Consider the following 19,383-nt stretch of genomic DNA (forward strand, 5'->3'; position numbering starts at 1 on the left):
GTCTATGTACACTTAATTTGGCTCTATACTCCAACATTTTGGACTGTTTTATATGAGGTGACACAACAGAATGTCACCTTTTATTTGAGGGAATTTTCATATGTTTTTCGGTTTAGAAATTAAAGCACTATGTATCTTGTCCCTCCATTTGAGGGTGTCAAGTATTTGCACAAATGTACTTATAGTGTATTAAATTAGGGATTAAAATGGATTTAATTGTAATTTTTTGTCAACGATCTACACAAAATACTCTAATTTCAAAGGAAGATAAATAAATTGGTGTTCTATCTTGATTTTAGATAATTATTCAACCCCCTGAGTCAATGCATGTTAGAATCCCCTTTGGCAGTGATTACAGCTGTGAGTCTTTCTGGGTAAATCTCTAAGAGCTTTGCACACCTGGATAGTACAATATTTGCACATTCTTTAAAAAACAAGTTGGTTATTGATCTTTTCTAGACAGTCATTTTCATGTCTTGTCATATATTAACTCAGCCACTCAGGAACATCAATGATGTCTTGGTAAACAACTCCACTGTAGATTTGGCCTTGTGTTTTAGGTTATTGTCCTGATGAAATGTGAATTTCTCCCAGTGTCCGTTGGAAAGCAGACTGAACCAGGTTTTCCCCAAGGATTTTGCCTGTGCTTAGCGCTATTCCATTTATTTGTATCTTAAACTCCCTAGTCCTTGCCGATGACAAGCTAACCCCATAACATGAAGCAGCCACCACCATGTGGTACTCCCAAATATAACACTTTCTTTTCAAGACATCATTTATTTTCCACAGTTTTTGCATTATTACTTCAGTTCCTTATTGCAGACAGGTTGCATGTTTTGGAATATGTTTATTCTGTACAGGCTTTCCTTTTCACTCTGTCATTTAGGTTAGTATTGTGGAGTAACTCAAATGTTGTTGATCCATCTTCAATGTCCTCCTATCGCAGCCATTAAACTGTAACTGTATAAAAGCAGGGTTTCCCTAACTCGGCCCTAGGGACCCCAAGGGGTTCATGTTTTGGTTTTTGCCCTAGCACTACACATCTGATTGAAATGAACTCATCAAGCTTTGATTATTTAAATCAGCTGTGTAGTGCTTTAATGGCTTCTTCTGTCCAGCAAACTTGTGATTCAACCTGTTAAAAATAAATATATATATCTTTATTTAACCAGGTAGGCCAGTTGAGAACAAGTTCTCATTTACAACTGCGACCTGGCCAAGATAAAGCAAAGCAGTGCGACAAACACAACAGAGTTACACATGGGATAAACAAATGTACAATCAATAACACAATCGAAAAATCTGTATACAGTGTGTGCAAATGAAGTAAGAAGGTAAGACAATAAATAGGCCAACAGTGGCGAAGTAATTACAATTTAGCAATTTACACTGGAGTGATATATGTGAGGATGATGTGCAAGTAGAAATACTGGTGTGCAAAAGAGCAGAAAAACAAAAACAAATATGGGGATGAGGAAGATAGTTGGTTGGATGGGCTATTTACAGATGGGTTATGTACAGCTGCAGCGATCGGAAGCTGCTCTGACAGCTGGTGCTTAAAGTTAGTGAGGGAGATATAAGTCCCCAACTTCAGTGATTTTTGCAATTTGTTCCAGTCATTGGTAGCAGAGAACTGGAAGGAAAGGCGGCAAAGTAGGAGTTGGCTTTGGGGATGACCAGTGAAATATACCTGCTGGAGCGCATGCTACGAGTGGGTGTTGCTATGGTGACCAGTGAGCTAAGGCAGAGCTTTACCTCGCAAAGACTTACAGATGACCTGGAGTCAGTGGGTTTGGCTACGGATATGTAGTGAGGGCCAGCCAACGAGAGCATACAGGTCGCAGTGGTGGGTAGTATATGGGGCTTTGGTGACAAAACAGATGGCACTGTGATAGACTACATCCAATTTGTTGAGTCGAGTGTTGGAGGCTATTTTGTAAATTACATCGCCGAAGTCAAGGATCGGTAGGGTAGTCAGTTTTACAAGGGTATGTTTGGCTTTGTTGCGAAATAGCATGCCGATTCTTCTAGATTTAACTTTGGATTGGAGATGCTTATTGTGAGTCTGGAAGAAGAGTTTACAGTCTAGCCAGACACCTAGGTATTTATAGTTGTCCACATATTCTAAGTCAGAACCGTCTAGAGTAGTGATGCTAGTCGGGCAGGCGGGTGCTGGCAGCAATCAGTTGAAGAGCATGCATTTAGTTTTACAAGTATTTAAGAGCAGCTGGAGGCCACGGAAGGAGTGTTGTATGGCGTTGAAGCTCGTCTGGAGGATTGTTAAGTGTCCAAAGAAGGGCCAGATGTATACAGAATGGTGTCGTCTGCGTAGAATCACCCGCAGCAAGAGCAACATCATTGATGTATACAGAGAAGATTCGGCCCGAGAGTTGAACCCTGTGGTACCCCTTAGACTGCCAGAGGTCCGGACAACAGGCCCTCCAATTTGACACACTGAACTCTATCTGAGAAGTAGTTAGTGAACCAGGCTAGGCAGCCATTTGAGAAACCAAGGCTGTTGAGTCTGCCGATAAGAATACAGTGATTGACAGAGTCGAAAGCCTTGGCCAGGTTGATGAAGACGGCTGTACAGTACTGTCTTTTATCGATGGCAGTTATGATGTCATTTACGACCTTGAGCGTGGCTATGCAATCGGAAACCAGATTGCATAGCTGAGAAGGTATGGTGGGATTCAAAATGGTCAGGGAACTGTTTGTTCACTTGGCTTTCGAAGACTTAAGAAAGGCAGGGCAGGATGGATATAGGTCTGTAACAGTTTGGCTCTTGAGTGTCTCCCCCTTTGAAGAGGGGGATGACCACTTTCCAATCTTTAGGAATCTCATACGAAGAGGTTGAATAGACTAGTAATAGGGAATTCAACAATGGCAGCAGATCATTTTCGGAAGAGAGGGTCCAGATTGTCTAGCCAAGCTGATTTGTAGGGATCCAGATTTTGCAGCTCATTCAGAACATCAGCTGTCTGGATTTGGGTGAAGGAGAAGCACGGGGGGTGCGGAGCTGTTGGCCGGGTTTGGGATTGCCAGGTGCAATATTGAAATTCTCGATTATCGTGGATTTATCAGTGGTGACAGTATTTCCTAGTCTCAGTGCAGTGGGCAGCTGGTAGGAGGTAGGTACTCTTATTCTCCATGGACTTTACAGTGTCCCCAAACTTTGTGGAATTAGTGCTGCAGAATGCAAATTTCTGTTTGAAATTTCTGTCCCAACTGACTGCATGTATTGGTTCCTGACTTCCCTGAAAAGTTGCACATTGTGGGGACTATTCGAAGCTAGTGCAGTACGCCAGGGTGTTTTTGTGCTGGTCAAGGGCAGTCAGGTCTGGAGTGAACGACGGTCTATATCTATTCTTAGTTCTACATTTTTTGAAAGGGGCATGCTTATTTAAGATGGTGAGGAAAGCACTTTTAAGGAACAACCAGGCATCCTCTACTTACGAGGTGAGGTCAATATCTTTCCAGGATACCCAGGCCAAGTCGATTAGAAAGGCCTGTGCGCAGAAGTGTTTTAGGGAGCGTTTGACAGTGATGAGGGTTGGTCGTTTGACCGCGGACCCACTACGGACGCAGGCAATGAGGCAGTGATCGCTGAGATCCTGGTTGAAAACAGCAGAGGTGTATTTGGAGGGCAAGTTGATCAGGATGATATCTATGAGGGTGCCCATGTTTTACGGATTTGGGGTTGTACCTGGTGTAGGTTCCTTGATAACTTGTGTGAGATTGAGGGCATCTAGCTTTGATTGTAGGATGTCCAGAGTGTTAAGCATATCCCAATTTAGGTCACCTAGCAGTACGATCTCTGACAATAGATGGGGGGCTATCAATTCACAAATGGTGTCCAGGGCACAGCTGGGAGCTGAGGGGGTCTATAACAAGCGGCAACAGTGAGGGACTTATTTCTGGAGAGATGGATCTTTAAAAGTAGAAGCTCGAACTGTTTGGGCTTAGACCTGGATAGTATGACAGAACTCTGCAGGCTATCTCTACAGTAGATTGCAATTCCGTCCCCTTTAGCAGTTCTGTCTTGACGGAAAATGTTGTAATTAGGGATGGAAATTTAAAAAATGTTTGTTGCCTTCCTAAGCCAGGATACAGACATGGCTAGGACGTCTGGGTTGGAGGAGCGTGCTAAAGCAGTGAATAAAGCAAACTTATGGAGGAGGCTTCTGAAGTTATCATGCCTGAAACCAAGGCTTTTACGGTTACAGGAGTCAACCAATGAGAGCACCTTGGTGTGATGCTGGGGGCTACAGGGCCTGGGTTAAACTCCACATCACCAGAGGAACAGAGGAGGAGTAGGATAATGGTACGGCTAAAGGCTGTAAGAACTGGTCGTCTAGTGCGTTGGGGACAGAGAATAAAAGGAGCAGATTTCTGGGCGTGGTAGAACAGATTCAGGGCATAATGTACAGACAAGGGTGTGGTAGGATGTGAGTACAGTGGAGGTAAACCGAGGCAGAGTGACGATGAGAGCGGTTGCGTCTCTCGAGGCACCAGTTAAGCCAGGTGAGGTCTCCGCATGTGATTTCAGCTAGCTAGGTGCGATGATCCGGTGTAAAGGTCCAGAGCTTGCTGTAGGAATCCGGAGATGTGGTTGAGTAAAAACAGTCCGATATGCTCTGGGTTGATATCGCGCTGTGCAGTCTGGCAGGTATTGACCGAGCTGAGGCTGGCTGGTGTCCGAGTCAACGGTGAAGACCCCTTGCAGTGGCTGACTGACTACTAGCTAGTTAGCTGGCTAGCTTCTGATGGGGGTTCTGGTTCTAAAGTATAAAAATAGCAGATCCGTACCACATTGGGTGAGGCGGGTTGCAGGAGAGTATATTCAGTCCGTAAATGAAAATTGAGATTAAAATATATACAAAAAAATATGGGGGGAAAACGAGGAAAACAATTATTTACACAGGATAAGACAAAACACACGTCCGACTGCCACGCCATCTTGGATTACCTTGAAATGGAGTCTAGTAGCAAGGTAACTGTTGTTACTCTCTCTTTCTCCCAGGTGCTGTTGGATGGCTACCTGATGGTGGGCATTGATGGGTCAGGTGATGGGTCTGACTGGTTCTGCTACCATGCTTCCTCCCATGCCATCCTACCCAAGGGATATTGCCAGAAGCACAACATCCAGCTCACACCACCCCCTGGTAATACCCTACACTCTCTCCCCCCTACTCTCTCTCTCTCTCCCCCCTACTCTCTCTCTCTCTCCCCCCTACTCTCTCTCTCTCTCTCCCCCCTACTCTCTCTCTCTCTCTCCCCCCTACTCTCTCTCTCTCTCTCCCCCTACTCTCTCTCTCTCCCCCCCTACTCTCTCTCTCCCCCCCTACTCTCTCTCTCCCCCCTACTCTCTCTCTCTCCCCCCTTCTCTCTCTCTCTTCCCCACTACTCTCTCTCTCTCCCCCCTTCTCTCTCTCTCCCCCCTTCTCTCTCTCCCCCCCTTCTCTCTCTCTCTCTCTCTCCCCCCTTCTCTCTCTCTCTCTCTCCCCCCTTCTCTCTCTCTCTCTCTCTCCCCCCCTCTCTCTCTCTCTCTCTCTCCCCCCCTTCTCTCTCTCTCTCTCCCCCCCTTCTCTCTCTCTCTCTCTCCCCCCCTTCTCTCTCTCTCTCTCTCCCCCCCTTCTCTCTCTCTCTCTCCCCCCCTTCTCTCTCTCTCTCTCCCCCCCTTCTCTCTCTCTCTCTCCCCCTTCTCTCTCTCTCTCTCCCCCCTTCTCTCTCTCTCTCCCCCCTTCTCTCTCTCTCTCTCTCCCCTTCTCTCTCTCTCTCCCCCTTCTCTCTCTCTCTCTCTCTCCCCCTTCTCTCTCTCTCTCTCTCTCCCCCTTCTCTCTCCCCCTTCTCTCTCTCTCTCTCTCCCCCCTTCTCTCCATTTCTTTCTCTCTTTCTCTCTCGCGCTCGCTCTCGCGCTCGCTCTCTCTCGCGCTCGCTCTCTCTCGCGCTCGCTCTCTCGCTCTCTCTCTCTCTCGCTCTCTCTCTCTCTCGCGCTCTTTCTCTCGCTCTCTCTCGCTCGCGCTCTCTCTCTCGCTCGCGCTCTCCCTCTCTCGCTCTCCCTCTCTCTCTCGCGCGCGCCTCTCTCTCTCCCCTTGCGCTCTCTCTCTCCCCCCTACGCGCTCTCTCTCCCTCCCCACTACGCGCTCTCTCTCTCTCTCTCCTACGCGCTCTCTCTCTCTCCTACGCGCTCTCTCTCTCCCCTACGCTCTCTCTCTCTCTCTCTCTCTCCTTTGCGCTCTCTCTCTCTCTCCCTTACGCGCTCTCTCTCTCTCCCCTACACGCTCGCTCTCCACTGCTCTCTCTCCCCTACGCGCTCTCTCTCTCTCCCCTACGCTCTCTCTCTCTCCCCTACGCTCTCTCCCCTACGCTCTCTCCCCTACGCGCTCTCTCTCTCCCCTACGCGCTCTCTCTCTCCCCTACGCGCTCTCTCTCTCCCCTACGCGCTCTCTCTCCCCTACGCGCGCGCTCTCTCTCCCCTACGCGCGCTCTCTCTCCCCTACGCGCGCTCTCTCTCTCCCCTACGCGCGCTCTCTCTCCCCTACGCGCGCTCTCTCTCTCCCCTACGCGCGCTCTCTCTCTCCCCTACGCGCGCTCTCTCTCTCCCCTACGCGCGCTCTCTCCTACGAGCGCTCTCTCTCCCCTACGCGCTCTCTCTCTCTCTCCCCCCTACGCACTCTCTCTCTCTCCCCCCTACGCGCGCTCTCTCTCTCTCTCTCTCTCTCTCTCTCTCTCTCCTACGTTCTCTCTCTCTCTCGCTCCTACGTTCTCTCTCTCTCTCGCTCCTACGTTCTCTCTCTCTCTCTCTCCTACGTTCTCTCTCTCTCTCTCTCCTACGTTCTCTCTCTCTCTCTCTCCTACGTGCTCTCTCTCTCCCCTACGCGCTCTCTCTCTCTCTCCCCTACGCTCTCTCTCTCTCTCTCTCTCCTACGTGCTCTCTCTCTCCCCTACGCGCTCTCTCTCTCTCTCCCCTACGCGCTCTCTCTCTCTCTCCCCTACGCGCTCTCTCTCTCTCCCCTACGCGCTCTCTCTCTCTCTCCCCTACGCGCGCTCTCTCTCTCCCCTACGCGCGCTCTCTCCTACGAGCGCTCTCTCTCCCCTACGCGCTCTCTCTCTCTCTCCCCCCTACGCACTCTCTCTCTCTCCCCCCTACGCGCGCGCTCTCTCTCTCTCTCTCTCTCTCTCTCTCCTACGTTCTCTCTCTCTCTCGCTCCTACGTTCTCTCTCGCTCCTACGTTCTCTCTCTCTCTCTCTCCTACGTTCTCTCTCTCTCTCTCTCCTACGTTCTCTCTCTCTCTCGCTCCTACGTTCTCTCTCTCGCTCCTACGTTCTCTCTCTCTCTCGCTCCTACGTTCTCTCTCTCTCTCTCTCCTACGTTCTCTCTCGCTCTCTCTCCCCTACGCGCTCTCTCTCTCTCTCCCCTACGCGCTCTCTCTCTCCTACGTGCTCTCTCTCTCCCCTACGCGCTCTCTCTCTCCCCTACGTGCTCTCTCTCTCCCCTACGCGCTCTCTCTCTCTCTCCCCTACGCGCTCTCTCTCTCTCTCCCCTACGCGCTCTCTCTCTCTCCCCTACGCGCTCTCTCTCTCTCTCCCCTACGCGCTCTCTCTCTCTCTCCCCTACGCGCGCTCTCTCTCTCTCCCCTACGCGCTCTCTCTCTCTCTCCCCTACGCGCTCTCTCTCTCTCCCCTACGCGCTCTCTCTCTCTCCCCTACGCGCTCTCTCTCTCTCTCTCCCCTACGCGCTCTCTCTCTCTCTCTCCCCTACGCGCTCTCTCTCTCTCTCCCCTACGCGCTCTCTCTCTCTCTCCCCTACGCTCTCTCTCTCTCTCTCCTACGCTCTCTCTCTCTCCCCTACGCGCTCTCTCTCTCCCCTACGCGCTCTCTCTCTCCCCTACGCGCTCTCTCTCTCCCCTACGCGCTCTCTCTCTCCCCTACGCGCTCTCTCTCTCTCTCTCCCCTACACGCTCTCTCCCCTACACGCTCGCTCTCCACTGCTCTCTCCCCTGCTCTCTTTCTTTTCCTTTTTCTTGTTGCTCTGGTTTAATGTTTTGGGCAAACACCACCTGCATGGTGAATCTATAATAAGAATTAAGTGAGTGGTTCCACATGCAGTGTCATATCCCTTATACCGGTGGCATATTCATCTTCTCTACCAGGCTATGACTGGAAAACCTTCTCCTGGGCAAAATACCTTGAGGAGAAGGGAGCCAGAACAGCGCCAGCACAGCTCTTCAACACGGTAACTCAAAGCTGTTTATATACCCAGTGTCATACCCAGTCTCCAGTATATGGACTTGTGAGAAGCTATTGGTACTGAGAGAGGTTTAGAAACACTGTTCTGTTTCTGGTTCTATGGCGTGTGGGCGGGCGTGACTGCGTGTGTGTCCTACAGGACAGCTCAGGTCACGGCTTCACTCAGAAAATGAAGTTGGAAGCTGTGGACCTGATGGAGCCGTGGCTGGTGTGCGTCGCCACCGTGAGGCGCTGTGTGGGCCGGCTGCTACTGCTGCACTTTGATGGCTGGGAGCCGGACTTTGACCAGTGGGTGGACGTTCAGTCACCAGACATCTACCCTGTGGGCTGGTGCGAGGTCACAGGATACCAGCTCCAGCCACCCATTGGACCAGGTAAGAACTGAGGACTCAGCAGCCTGGTCTCATAGACTAGACGTAACATAGTAAATTAAAATCTAAGACGCTCAAATGAGTATGATATGTTACGTTTGGTATGGTCCATAAGACAGGTTCCTGAAGGCAAATTGAAATGTGTTTGGTCAGGGTGGATGGGTGGGCATATAAGGCAAACGTATAGCAATCCAAAGGTTGCCTGTTCAAATCGCTTCACGGACAACTTTAGCAACTTTGCAACTACTTAACTTTTTATGTCTACTCCTGGGTCCAGGTTGGACCGAGGGATGGACGGCACTAACACACATACCCCACTGTTTGGTGTTGATGCTTTGAGTGCCGTTTGTTTGGAATGTTTGTGTTCTCTCCTTTTCGTAGATCCTGTTGCAAGTCGCAAGAAACACAAGCCTATGGGGAAAAAGAGTACGTCCTCCCAAAACCATCCCACACCACAGATACTAACTAAACCAGATAACCCACTTTTAGATTCAACCATGCAACTCAATGTTTTCCTCTGTTGTAACCCTCTCTCTTTGCACGTTCCAGAGAAAAGGATGGTGAAGAAGAAACTGGCGAACTTCATCTCCAAGAACCGCCCCCCAAGACGTCCGAGCCAACAGTCTGAACCTGAGGCCGGAACCCCAGAACAGTCAGACCACACATCCGTCACACAGCAGATTAAGGCTGAACCTGAGGAGCAGGAGAGTGAGTAGACACACATCCCTCACACAGCAGATTAAGGCTGAACCTGAGGAGCAGGAGAGTGAGTAGACACACATCCCTCACACAGCAGATTAAGGCTGAACCTGAGGAGCAGGAGAGTGAGTAGACACACATCCCTCACACAGCAGATTAAGGCTGAACCTGAGGAGCAGGAGAGTGAGTAGACACACATCCCTCACACAGCAGATTAAGGCTGAACCTGAGGAGCAGGAGAGTGAGTAGACACATCCCTCACACAGCAGATTAAGGCAGAACCTGAGGAGCAGGAGAGTGAGTAGACACACATCCCTCACACAGCAGATTAAGGCTGAACCTGAGGAGCAGGAGAGTGAGTAGACACACATCCCTCACACAGCAGATTAAGGCTGAACCTGAGGAGCAGGAGAGTGAGTAGACACACATCCCTCACACAGCAGATTAAGGCAGAACCTGAGGAGCAGGAGAGTGAGTAGAAACACATCCTGTAATGACGTCCAGTCCAGCCATACCAGATGTAGTTGATAACTTGGAAGAAAGAGAACATGCAGATGATTATTGAATGCCTTTCACTTTTCTTAATTGCTCATTGTGTTTGTCCTCTTTTCCTCTTTCTCTCTAGTCATAGCAGTGAAGGTGGAGGAGGTGGAGACCCCCATCGCACCGACCCTGCCAGAGGCCCAGGTCCCTCCACCCTCCCTGGGGGTGGTCAAGCAGGAGCCACAGGGAGAGGACCAGCAGAAAGCAACAGACAGAGGTGGAACCGATGGAACGTTGAGACTCACTGAAATTGATATACCCTGAATACAATTATCCAAACTGACCGTAGATGAATGTCTGTGGTTAACTTCATTCTACACCATCACAGCCTTGGATCACCTGAACCTGAAGATCAGATGAGTCTGTTGAGCTGGTCCCACTTCTGAACATTCTCTGCTCTGGAGCTGAATAAAACTGTTCCAGTTTAACAGAAAGGCCAATACTGTGACACCCGTTAAGGACATTCTTCCATACATTGAATAACAAACACCCAGTCGATGTTGTTGTATAATGTTTATTTGTTTTATATCCAGATTCCTTTTGGTTGTTGTATATACAATCCTGGATTAAAGTACTTCAGTGAACTGGTTGCTCTGAGTGTCTGTGGGATTTATGACCTTCCTTCACGTTTGACATTTCACTGACTAAACTAGGATCTGCTAGGAAACACATGCATTACTACACACCGAGACAGTAGGGTAGTGCTATGTACTGGTAGGAACCTAGCTTTGAGCTCTTTATAATGCCAAACTTTTTCCACACTGAACCAGCATCTCACTTGACAGAATTGTTCATTCTTTATTTCGATCTCCATAACATTCAAAAATGTTTTCGAAGTGGGAAACAGAAAGTGCAATTACAACATACTGTATGTCAAACTGCCCTTTAATGGCCATTAGAGTGAGTGTTAGTACAGTGGAATGTGGAGATTGGGAAGTAAATGTTGGAGCTCCCTACAGTTTGGTTTTCACTAGCAAGCGTCAGCATAGCGGACTAAACTTCATAATGTTTGAAAATCCATTTGAAAATGTTAGTATGAATTCAATACATTTTCAACAGGAAGCCACTCGATTATAGAAATAACATGCAGTATAATCCTGGTGTTTAAAGAATAGTTTCAACATTATTGAAATTCTACATCTTTTTCTACCCTCTTCAGAATAGCATCTGTCTATGAAGACCACTGTGTGTTGGTCTGTTCTGTGTTGAGTTGTGCATATCTACAGAGGTCAAAGCCTTGAGGGAGACAAGTGAGGCACATCATTATAGCTCCGACAGTTACATCTCCTCACCTGTAGTTATGTGTAATAGTGACAGCTATGTGCAATCAAACCACCATGCTTCTCTTGGTGGTTTTCTTGGAGACGGTGGGCTTTGGGGTCTGAATCTTGCGAGCTTTGGTTTTGGTTTTCACCACCTTGACCTGTCTGGGGGCATTGAGGTGGGCAGGTTTGGGTTTGGTGGACTTGGGGGGTTTGGAAACCTTCGGGAGGGGGGCAGAGGGCAGGCTTTCCCCTCCAGGGCAGGCCTTGAAGACGTGGACGTCCTTGACCCTCCGGCCTCGCAGCTCAGGTGGGTGGACACAGGTGGCCCGGACCTTCAGGTTCACCTTCTCAATCCACCTGAGGGAAAGAGAGTTAGGCTTTAACAAAGGCATTGTCATGTATGTTGAGTACAGCATATTTTCATTAAGACATGATTGTGTGTTTACAGATTGTATGAGAGGGTGAACATGAGTGGGTTACAGCACGTGTGTACATGAGCGAGGAAGAAAGAGGGGGAGTTTGCAAGCATGTATCAGTGTGTGTATGTGATAGAGCGTAATGTGCGGATGTGGTACATGCGTAGCGGCAGCAGGGGGCAGTCACATAGCAGAGGGTTCTCTGCCAGGTTGATGACCTCCAGGCCGGTCAGAGGGTTGAAGTCAGGCACCTCCTCTAGCTGGTTCCCCTCTAGGTATAGACTCCTCAGACCAGCACCCAGCCCTGCCAGAGAGTCCTTAGACATCTGCACGAGAACCACAAAACACAGGCATGTCATGGGGAGGGAATAGGAGAGAAGAGAAACTGGAGCATATGAGATTGCAAGGGAATGAAGGGAGATACACGAAAACAAGGAGAAAGTAGAGGAGTGACAGGAAAACCACAGATGTACTGGCATGTAAATATATCCCCTCACCTTCTCCAAACCCATGCCGTCCAGATACAGATCCTTCAGTGCCCTAGCTAATGGCTGGAAAGCATGCGGCCCAATCCAGCGAATGGGATTCCCAGACAACCGTAACTCTCCCAGGTTGCCTGTCTTCGCTAGCGCATCACTGGGAACCTCCTTGAGCTTGTTCCCTCCCAAGTGAAGAGTGTCGAGGTCGGGGGATGGGTCAAGTGCCCTGGGGGCCACACCATTGATGAAGTTGGAGGTCAGATAGAGCCCCCTCAGCTTCTCAGCCCCATTCAGGATCCCTGGCTCCAGCTTGGCGATGGAGTTGTTCTCCATGTGAAGGGCCAGCAGACCAGGCAGCAGCTTGAAGGCCCCCTTGGGGAAGACTGTGAATTTGTTCTTCTCCAAGTGGAGGTAGGTGAGCTGAGGCATGCCCTTGAAGGCGTCGGGGCTGAGGGAGTCAAGCTCATTCTCTGAGAGGTAAAGGTAGACCAGCCCTTTCAAGCCATGGAACGCACCAGGCTCCACCTCCACAATCTTACAGCGCTGTAGATGGAGGGAGACTACCTTGGCAACGCCGGGAAAACTGTTGGCAGGGATGTAGTGGAAGTGGTTGCCCCGCAGGTCGAGGAGGCGCGTGTCGGGGGAGAAGCCGAGGGGGACTTTGTTGTGGCCGCGGTTCTCACAGGAGGAGTGGTGTGTCTCACCCTGAGGGGAACAATGGAGGACAGGAGGGATGGATAAGGAAGGACGGGAGGGGTGGATAAGGGAGGACAGGCAGGATGGATAAGGGAGGACAGGAGGGATGGATAAGGGAGGACAGGAGTGATGGATAAAGGAGGACAGGCGGGATGGATAAGGGAGGACAGGAGGGATGGATAAGGGAGGACAGGAGTGATGGATAAAGGAGGACAGGCGGGATGGATAAGGGAGGACAGGCGGGATGGATAAAGGAGGACAGGCGGGATGGATAAGGGAGGACAGGAGGGATGGATAAGGGAGGACAGGAGTGATGGATAAAGGAGGACAGGCGGGATGGATAAGGGAGGACAGGCGGGATGGATAAGGGAGGACAGGCGGGATGGATAAGGGAGGACAGGAGGGATGGATAAGGGAGGACAGGCAGGATGGATAAGGGAGGACAGGAGGGATGGATAAGGGAGGACAGGAGGGATGGATAAGGGAGGACAGGAGTGATGGATAAAGGAGGACAGGCGGGATGGATAAGGGAGGACAGGAGGGATGGGTAAGGGAGGACAGGAGGGATGGATAAGGGAGGACAGGAGGGATGGATAAGGGAGACAGGCGGGATGGATAAGGGAGGACAGGCGGGATGGATAAGGGAAGACAGGAGGAATAAGATAGAAGAGAGAGGGTTTGGTGAGGTAAATACATTTTAGGATAGCAAGATCATAACCCATATCAAAATCTCAGCATCCCCCTCTCTCACCTCACAGGCACAGTTGGCAGGACACTTGACCTTGTTGATGGGCTCTGGGGTGGGGGGCGACATCACCCTAGTCTGCTCCTCAAACTCAGCCTTCAGCATGGCCTCCTGGCTCTGGCAGCGCAGGTCCCGGGGGTGGATGGCCTCCAGGTTCTCCCCAGAGAAGTGAGCCGGTCCCCCGCAAACCCCCATCAGCTTCACCTTCTTCCGGATGCCCCACTCCCTCAGCGGCAGCAGGTAGCAGTTGCAGTAGATGGGGTTTCCAGCCAGGTTAAGACGGGCCAGCTTGGGGGAGGCTGGAGTGAAGGGCTGGAGGACACGGAGCTGGTTGTGGCTGAGGTCCAGGTGGGTGAGAGAGGGGGACAGGGACACGGCCGTGTGGGACAGGTCCTGCAGGGACATGTGGTCCATGAAGAGGTGGGTGAGTTTGTTCATGGAGACAGTCTCCTCACCCAGGAACGTCATGGGGTTGAAGCTGAGGTCCAGACGGGTCACCTCTGGGAGTCTGGAGAGAGGGAACAGATAGAGGGAATGAGAGAGAGAGAGAGAGAGAGAGAGAGAACCTGAGACGGAGCTGCATTTCCTGACAAAATGTAAAAAATATAAAACAATTAGAGAGTGTCATTTTCCCAAATTTGAAACCCTTATTCAAGGTTTCAAAGACCTCTCTGATGAGGATTGGCTACCCGTCCTGTTGGGGGAGGACGCATAGAGCTGTGGGTTGGCAGCACACTACATTGTTGCCTGCCATGAGTTGAGGGACAGTCTCTGACAGACCAATCAACCTGCACATGTACTCTACTGTATGCTTATTGTTATTGTTCAATGTATGGTTATTTTGACCCCTGGTTATTGTTGTTACTGTTGTCCCGTTGACAATTTTGATTCTCATTTTTATTTATTTTTATATTGTAAATATCCAAAATAAGCTTTGGCAATATGTACATTGTTGCGTCATGCCAATAAAGCGAATTGAATTGTAAAAATTGAGAGACAGAGAGAGAGAGAGGAATGAGGAATGGATGGTTGGTAGAATAGGCCTTTATGGTGCCTGGAAAAAGGGTGTTGTGGTGTATGTCAGGGAAGAGACAACACAACCATCATACCTGGTCATGGTCTCAGTAGGAAAGAACTGCAGCTCGTTGTGGTCGAGGCTGAGGCGCGTGAGGGTGAACAGGCCTGCGAAGGCCTCAGTGGCCATGTAGTTAACAGAGTTGTGGCTAAGGCGCAACCACTTTATGTTCTGCAGGCCCTGGAAGGCCATGTTGGGGATATAGGTGAGCTGGTTGTGGGTGAGGGAAAGCAGGTTGAGGAACCCCAGCTGAGAGAAGGCCCCTGGCTGGATCTCCTCCACTCGGTTACGGTCAATCAGCAGCTGCTTCAGTGAGGAGAGACCGTCAAACGACTCCTGGAGATGGGAGAGGAGAGAGAGTGGGAGGAAGGGGGAATGAGAGGGAGGGGAGCGAGTGGGAGGAAGGGGAAATGAGAGGGAGGGGATAGAGTGGGAGGAAGGGGGAATGAGAGGGAGGGGAGAGAGTGAGAGGAAGGGGGAATGAGAGGGAGGGGAGAGAGTGGGAGGAAGGGGGAATGGGAGGGAGGGGAGAGAGTGGCGGCAAGACAGAGAGAGAGAGAGATAAAGGGAAATGAGATGAAGAAAGAGAGTGTGGAGCTTTTCATTTTCAATACCAAGTTCCCCCAGAAACATAGTCAAACCACAGAAACAGTCACATATAACACTGTGCAAATCTCTCTCACCTGATAGAGGATCTCCATGTTGTTGTTGGCCAGGTTGAGGAAGACGAGACGGCCCAGAGCACGGAACGCCCCCTCCTTCACGGTGCGGAGATTGCAGCGCTGCATGGACAGGTGTGTCAGGTACGGCGTGTGTTTGAACGCACCTGATGGCAGCTCCTGGATGTAGTTGCTTCTCAGATCCAGTTTCACTGTGATCTGATGGGTGGAAGGGATTGATAATGATTGAGATTTGTTTAATATGATTTTGTTATTCAACCTGTAGTGTCCCCGGCTGCACGTTTTGGTTTTTGCCCTAGCACTACACAGCTGATTCAAATAATCAACCCATCACCAAGCATTATTTGAATCAACTGTGTAGTGCTAGGGCAAAAAACAAAACGTCCACCCAGGGGGCCCTGGGACATGGTCTGGGAAACCCTGCTGTATTCAAACAGGTTACCCCTTGAATTGTAATCATTAGGCTTACTTCATAAAATCCAAAATTTCAATGAGTCAGTCACATGGGGTTTAGGCTTACCTCGTCGATTGTGGAAGGCACCTCTGTCAGGTTTTTTTTGACACAGGTAACAGTGAGTGAGATTTGGTCACATATGCACTCCTTTGGGCACTTGCCAAGGTGCGCCCCCGGGATGGCCAAGAACAGTACCAGCAGAGACCTCAAGGCTACGGGGCAGTCCATCGAATACATCTGGAAAATCAAAGGAGATTCAACTGGCTGCGCAAATATTATTCTACTACAAGATAAACACAGTTGACAGCCATTCCATATCCCATGTAGACCTATATGTTTTAGAGAGTCTCAATTTTATCCCTTTATCGAGTTAATCTAATTTCTCAACCCGTCTATTTTTCCGATTAGAGTAATTTGGCCTATTTGCTTTCTCAAGTCTTTGCAAGTATGCATCGGTTTTCGCCGGTCTACATTCCACGGCTTAATTATCAACTCGGTGAGACGCATCTCGACTTAAAAAGCCGTTTCACACCTCGCCGCGTTAAAACTATCTATATACATGTATTTAAATGTGGTCCCAACAACTACAATTATGCATACGGTTAATCCATTCGTAAAACGATATAAATCCGTATTTATTCAATATCCTACATAAGATAATAGTTATAATGTATCTTTATGCTAAAGTTCCCTAACTGATTGTAGGCTAAAACTCCACGAGACCATGCAGCTTTGGTCATTGGTCATTGTCTTACAACTGGACCGTTTTATCGTCATCTCTTCATTCAAAGACTCAATCACAGACACTCTTACTGACAGTTGTGGCTGCTTTGCGTGATTTATTGCTGCCTCTACCTTCTTGCCCTTTGTGCTGTTGTCTGTGCCCAATAATGTTTGTACCGTGTTTTGTGCTGCTGCCATGTTCTGTTGCCTTAGGTCTCTCTTTATGTAGTGTTGTGGTGTCTCTTGTCGTGTTGTGGTGTCTCTTGTCGTGTTGTGGTGTCTCTTGTCGTGATGTGGTGTCTCTTGTTGTGTTGTTGTGTCTCTTGTCATGTTGTGGCGTCTCTGTATGTAGTGTTGTTGTGTCTCTTGTCGTGTTGTGGTGTCTCTTGTCGTGTTGTGGTGTCTCTTGTCGTGTTGTTGTGTCTCTTGTCGTGTTGTGGTGTCTCTTGTCGTGTTGTGATGTCTCTTGTCGTGATGTGGTGTCTCTTGTCGTGTTGTGGTGTCTCTTGTCGTGTTGTGGTGTCTCTTGTCGTGATGTTGTGTCTCTTGTTGTGTTGTTGTGTCTCTTGTCGTGTTGTGGTGTCTCTTGTCGTGTTGTGGTGTCTCTGTATGTAGTGTTGTTGTGTCTCTTGTCGTGATGTGGTGTCTCTTGTCGTGTTGTGGTGTCTCTTGTCGTGTTGTGGTGTCTCTGTATGTAGTGTTGTTGTGTCTCTTGTCGTGATGTGTTGTCTCTTGTTGTGTTGTGGTGTGGTGTCTCTTGTCGTGTTGTGGTGTCTCTTGTCGTGTTGTTGTGTTTCTTTTGTCGTGTTGTGGTGTATCTGTATGTAGTGTTGTGGTGTCTCTTGTCGTGTTGTTGTGTCTCTTGTCATGTTGTGGTGTCTCTGTATGTAGTGTTGTGGTGTCCCTTGTCGTGATGTTGTGTCTCTTGACGTGTTTTTGTGTCTCTTGTCGTGTTGTGGTGTCTCTTGTCGTGTTGTGGTGTCTCTTGTCGTGTTGTGGTGTCTCTTGTTGTGATGTGGTGTCTTGTCGTGTTGTGGTGTCTCTTGTCGTGTTGTTGTGTCTCTTGTCGTGTTGTGGTGTCTCTGTATGTAGTGTTGTGGTGTCTCTTGTCATGTTGTTGTGTCTCTTGTCATGTTGTGGTGTCTCTGTATGTAGTGTTGTGGTGTCTCTTGTTGTGATGTTGTGTCTCTTGTCGTGTTGTGGTGTCTCTTGTCGTGTTGTGGTGTCTCTTGTCGTGATGTTGTGTCTCTTGACGTGTTTTTGTGTCTCTTGTCGTGTTGTGGTGTCTCTTGTCGTGTTGTGGTGTCTCTTGTCGTGTTGTGGTGTCTCTTGTCATGTTGTGGTGTCTCTTGTCGTGTTGTGGTGTCTCTTGTCGTGTTGTGGTGTCTCTTGTCGTGTTGTGGTGTCTCTTGTCGTGATGTGGTGTCTCTTGTCTTGTGTGTTTTATCCTTATTTGTATTGTATTTTCAATCCCAGCTCTCCTGCCCAGAGGAAGCCTTTTGGCAGGCCATCATTGCAAATAAGAATTTGCTCTTAACTGACTTGCCTAGTTAAATAAAGGTAAAAAAAAATGAACATCTTGCTAAAAAGCGTAAGACCTGTCTGAATATATATTTAGAGCAACTAAAAAATTGAAAACTTGTCAAACCTGCCTGTTCCAATCACATGCTTCACCAGATTCAGACTGTGAGAAAATGTATTTAGAGGGTAGACCTAATAGCCAATAATAGCAAGAATGGCATGAATCCCAATGTTTCTCCTAGTTTCATAATGGAAATTCACTATTCACGATGTGTTTTTCCGCATCTAAAGACAGTATTTCAATGATAGCCTACATACACACGTTTAAGCTATTTCATCACAATGAAACCGTTATCACCTTGTAGTCTGATGTCGCAGTCTACCTGAACCAAAACAATTCACTAAGTATGGAAATATGGGTTTGGGAGATTGTCCCTACCTGAAACGAGGAAAGTTTCCAGATAAATCCAACTAAAACGATGTAATCCTTGTTGACCACTAGCCTACTTGTTACTACTTAGCAATTGAAAAACTGTTTTAACACATTTTTCAAAGATATCTCCACCTACAATGATCACAGACCGTTGTGAATTTTGAGTGAATGAGAGAGTTGTGAGAGAGGGGGAGAAATAAGAGACGGTGGAATTTCCTAGGGCAAAGCCTGTGTGTCAGTGTCCCCCCGGGGATAAGCAGTTTAGACCGCAGTTGAGCTGGCACGCCGGCTGCGCACAAAGACGCGCAGTGTATTCACGGCTGGGCACAGGACTCACCGCTGCCGAGTGTCTCCTGTAAATAAACCAGGGGGAATGGGGGAATACATTTCCCTCTATTGGTTTTCTACCGTTACCTGGCTATTCCACCACAACTTTCCCACGTCTCTGTCTTTTTTAAATAAGGTGTAGGCTGACAGAAAATCATGACAGTGTATTTGACCCATTCTGTCCAATCTCTAGAAGTTATTAAAGTCCGGCAGTTTTTTCCCATTATTAATATATTATCAATATCTGAAGGTCTCAACACAAAGTCGACGCTTTATTCTAACGCAACCTAGGCAGCATCTCTCCACCATTTACCGTTTACTCACTCACTCTCGCTCCGTATTCGTGTCCCTGTTATTCAGCTCCCGTTCTTTGTACTGCCGTTTATTCTCTCACGGTCCCTGGTCTCTCTCCCATGCTCTTCCCCTGGCTGTACCCCATCCAAAATAAACTTCATTATCCCTCCATTCACTCTGACCCCGTCTTTCGATTCATTTCTCGTGGGTTTCAAAGTGCGCAGTAGAGCTGCGCCTCAGGGGATGTATAAACAGTATGCATATCGCCTAGCTACTGTACGGCTTCTATAGGGTGGCTTGAGGCCAACTAACCAGCCTCTCCAACAACTAAATGTCAGTGACTGGTGTTCCTATCAAATATTTACACCCCTTAATAGGTCTAATGTAGGCATACATGTGTTTAACATAG

At 48.8% G+C, this 19,383-nt stretch overlaps 2 protein-coding genes across 8 annotated transcripts in view; one reads left to right on the forward strand and one right to left on the reverse strand.

Moving 5' to 3' along the window:
* l3mbtl2 (L3MBTL histone methyl-lysine binding protein 2) overlaps positions 1-10,456 on the forward strand; it is a 26,787-nt gene extending 16,331 nt beyond the window's left edge. For 2 of the 4 annotated variants that reach the window (XM_090217429.1, XM_090217430.1), the window contains exons 13-19: positions 300-374; positions 5,024-5,165; positions 8,157-8,239; positions 8,393-8,627; positions 9,006-9,050; positions 9,174-9,332; positions 9,949-10,456. In XM_090217429.1, coding sequence (XP_090073555.1) covers positions 300-374; positions 5,024-5,165; positions 8,157-8,239; positions 8,393-8,627; positions 9,006-9,050; positions 9,174-9,332; positions 9,949-10,130 — 921 coding nt within the window. In that variant the 3' untranslated portion in view covers positions 10,131-10,456. The remainder of the gene's footprint in view (positions 1-299; positions 375-5,023; positions 5,166-8,156; positions 8,240-8,392; positions 8,628-9,005; positions 9,051-9,173; positions 9,333-9,948) is intronic. The other 2 variants (XM_036960596.2, XM_036960598.2) reach the window with 1 other exon arrangement.
* On the reverse strand, positions 10,367-19,234 carry chadlb (chondroadherin like b). Of its 4 annotated transcripts, none has more exons than XM_036960602.2 (8): positions 19,005-19,234; positions 15,743-15,913; positions 15,226-15,420; positions 14,577-14,878; positions 13,474-13,975; positions 12,045-12,731; positions 11,707-11,873; positions 10,367-11,488 (listed from the first exon to the last, which is right to left on the reverse strand). In XM_036960602.2, exons 2-8 carry the CDS (start codon positions 15,911-15,913, stop codon positions 11,194-11,196), a joined length of 2,319 nt encoding a protein of 772 aa, XP_036816497.1. In that variant the 5' UTR covers positions 19,005-19,234; the 3' UTR covers positions 10,367-11,193. The 4 variants fall into 4 exon arrangements, with proteins under 4 accessions (XP_036816497.1, XP_036816495.1, XP_036816496.1 ...); XM_036960600.2 differs by having other exon boundaries at positions 18,994-19,223; XM_036960601.2 differs by having other exon boundaries at positions 19,009-19,199.
* Between the last annotated feature and the right edge of the window lie 149 nt (positions 19,235-19,383).

This window comes from Oncorhynchus mykiss, chromosome 23 (genome assembly GCF_057628025.1).
Source record: "Oncorhynchus mykiss isolate SJ-2025 chromosome 23, ASM5762802v1, whole genome shotgun sequence".
NCBI lineage: Eukaryota > Metazoa > Chordata > Actinopteri > Salmoniformes > Salmonidae > Oncorhynchus > Oncorhynchus mykiss.

Coding starts and splice junctions, on each gene's coding strand:
- chadlb (XM_036960602.2), bottom strand. CDS start 15,913: ATGTATTCGATGGACTGCCCCGTAGCCTTGAGGTCTCTGCTGGTACTG. Junction 13,976..14,576: donor CCTACTGAGACCATGACCAG/GTATGATGGTTG, acceptor CCCTCTCTCCAG/ACTCCCAGAGGTGACCCGTC. Junction 12,732..13,473: donor CTGCCAACTGTGCCTGTGAG/GTGAGAGAGGGG, acceptor TGTTCCCCTCAG/GGTGAGACACACCACTCCTC.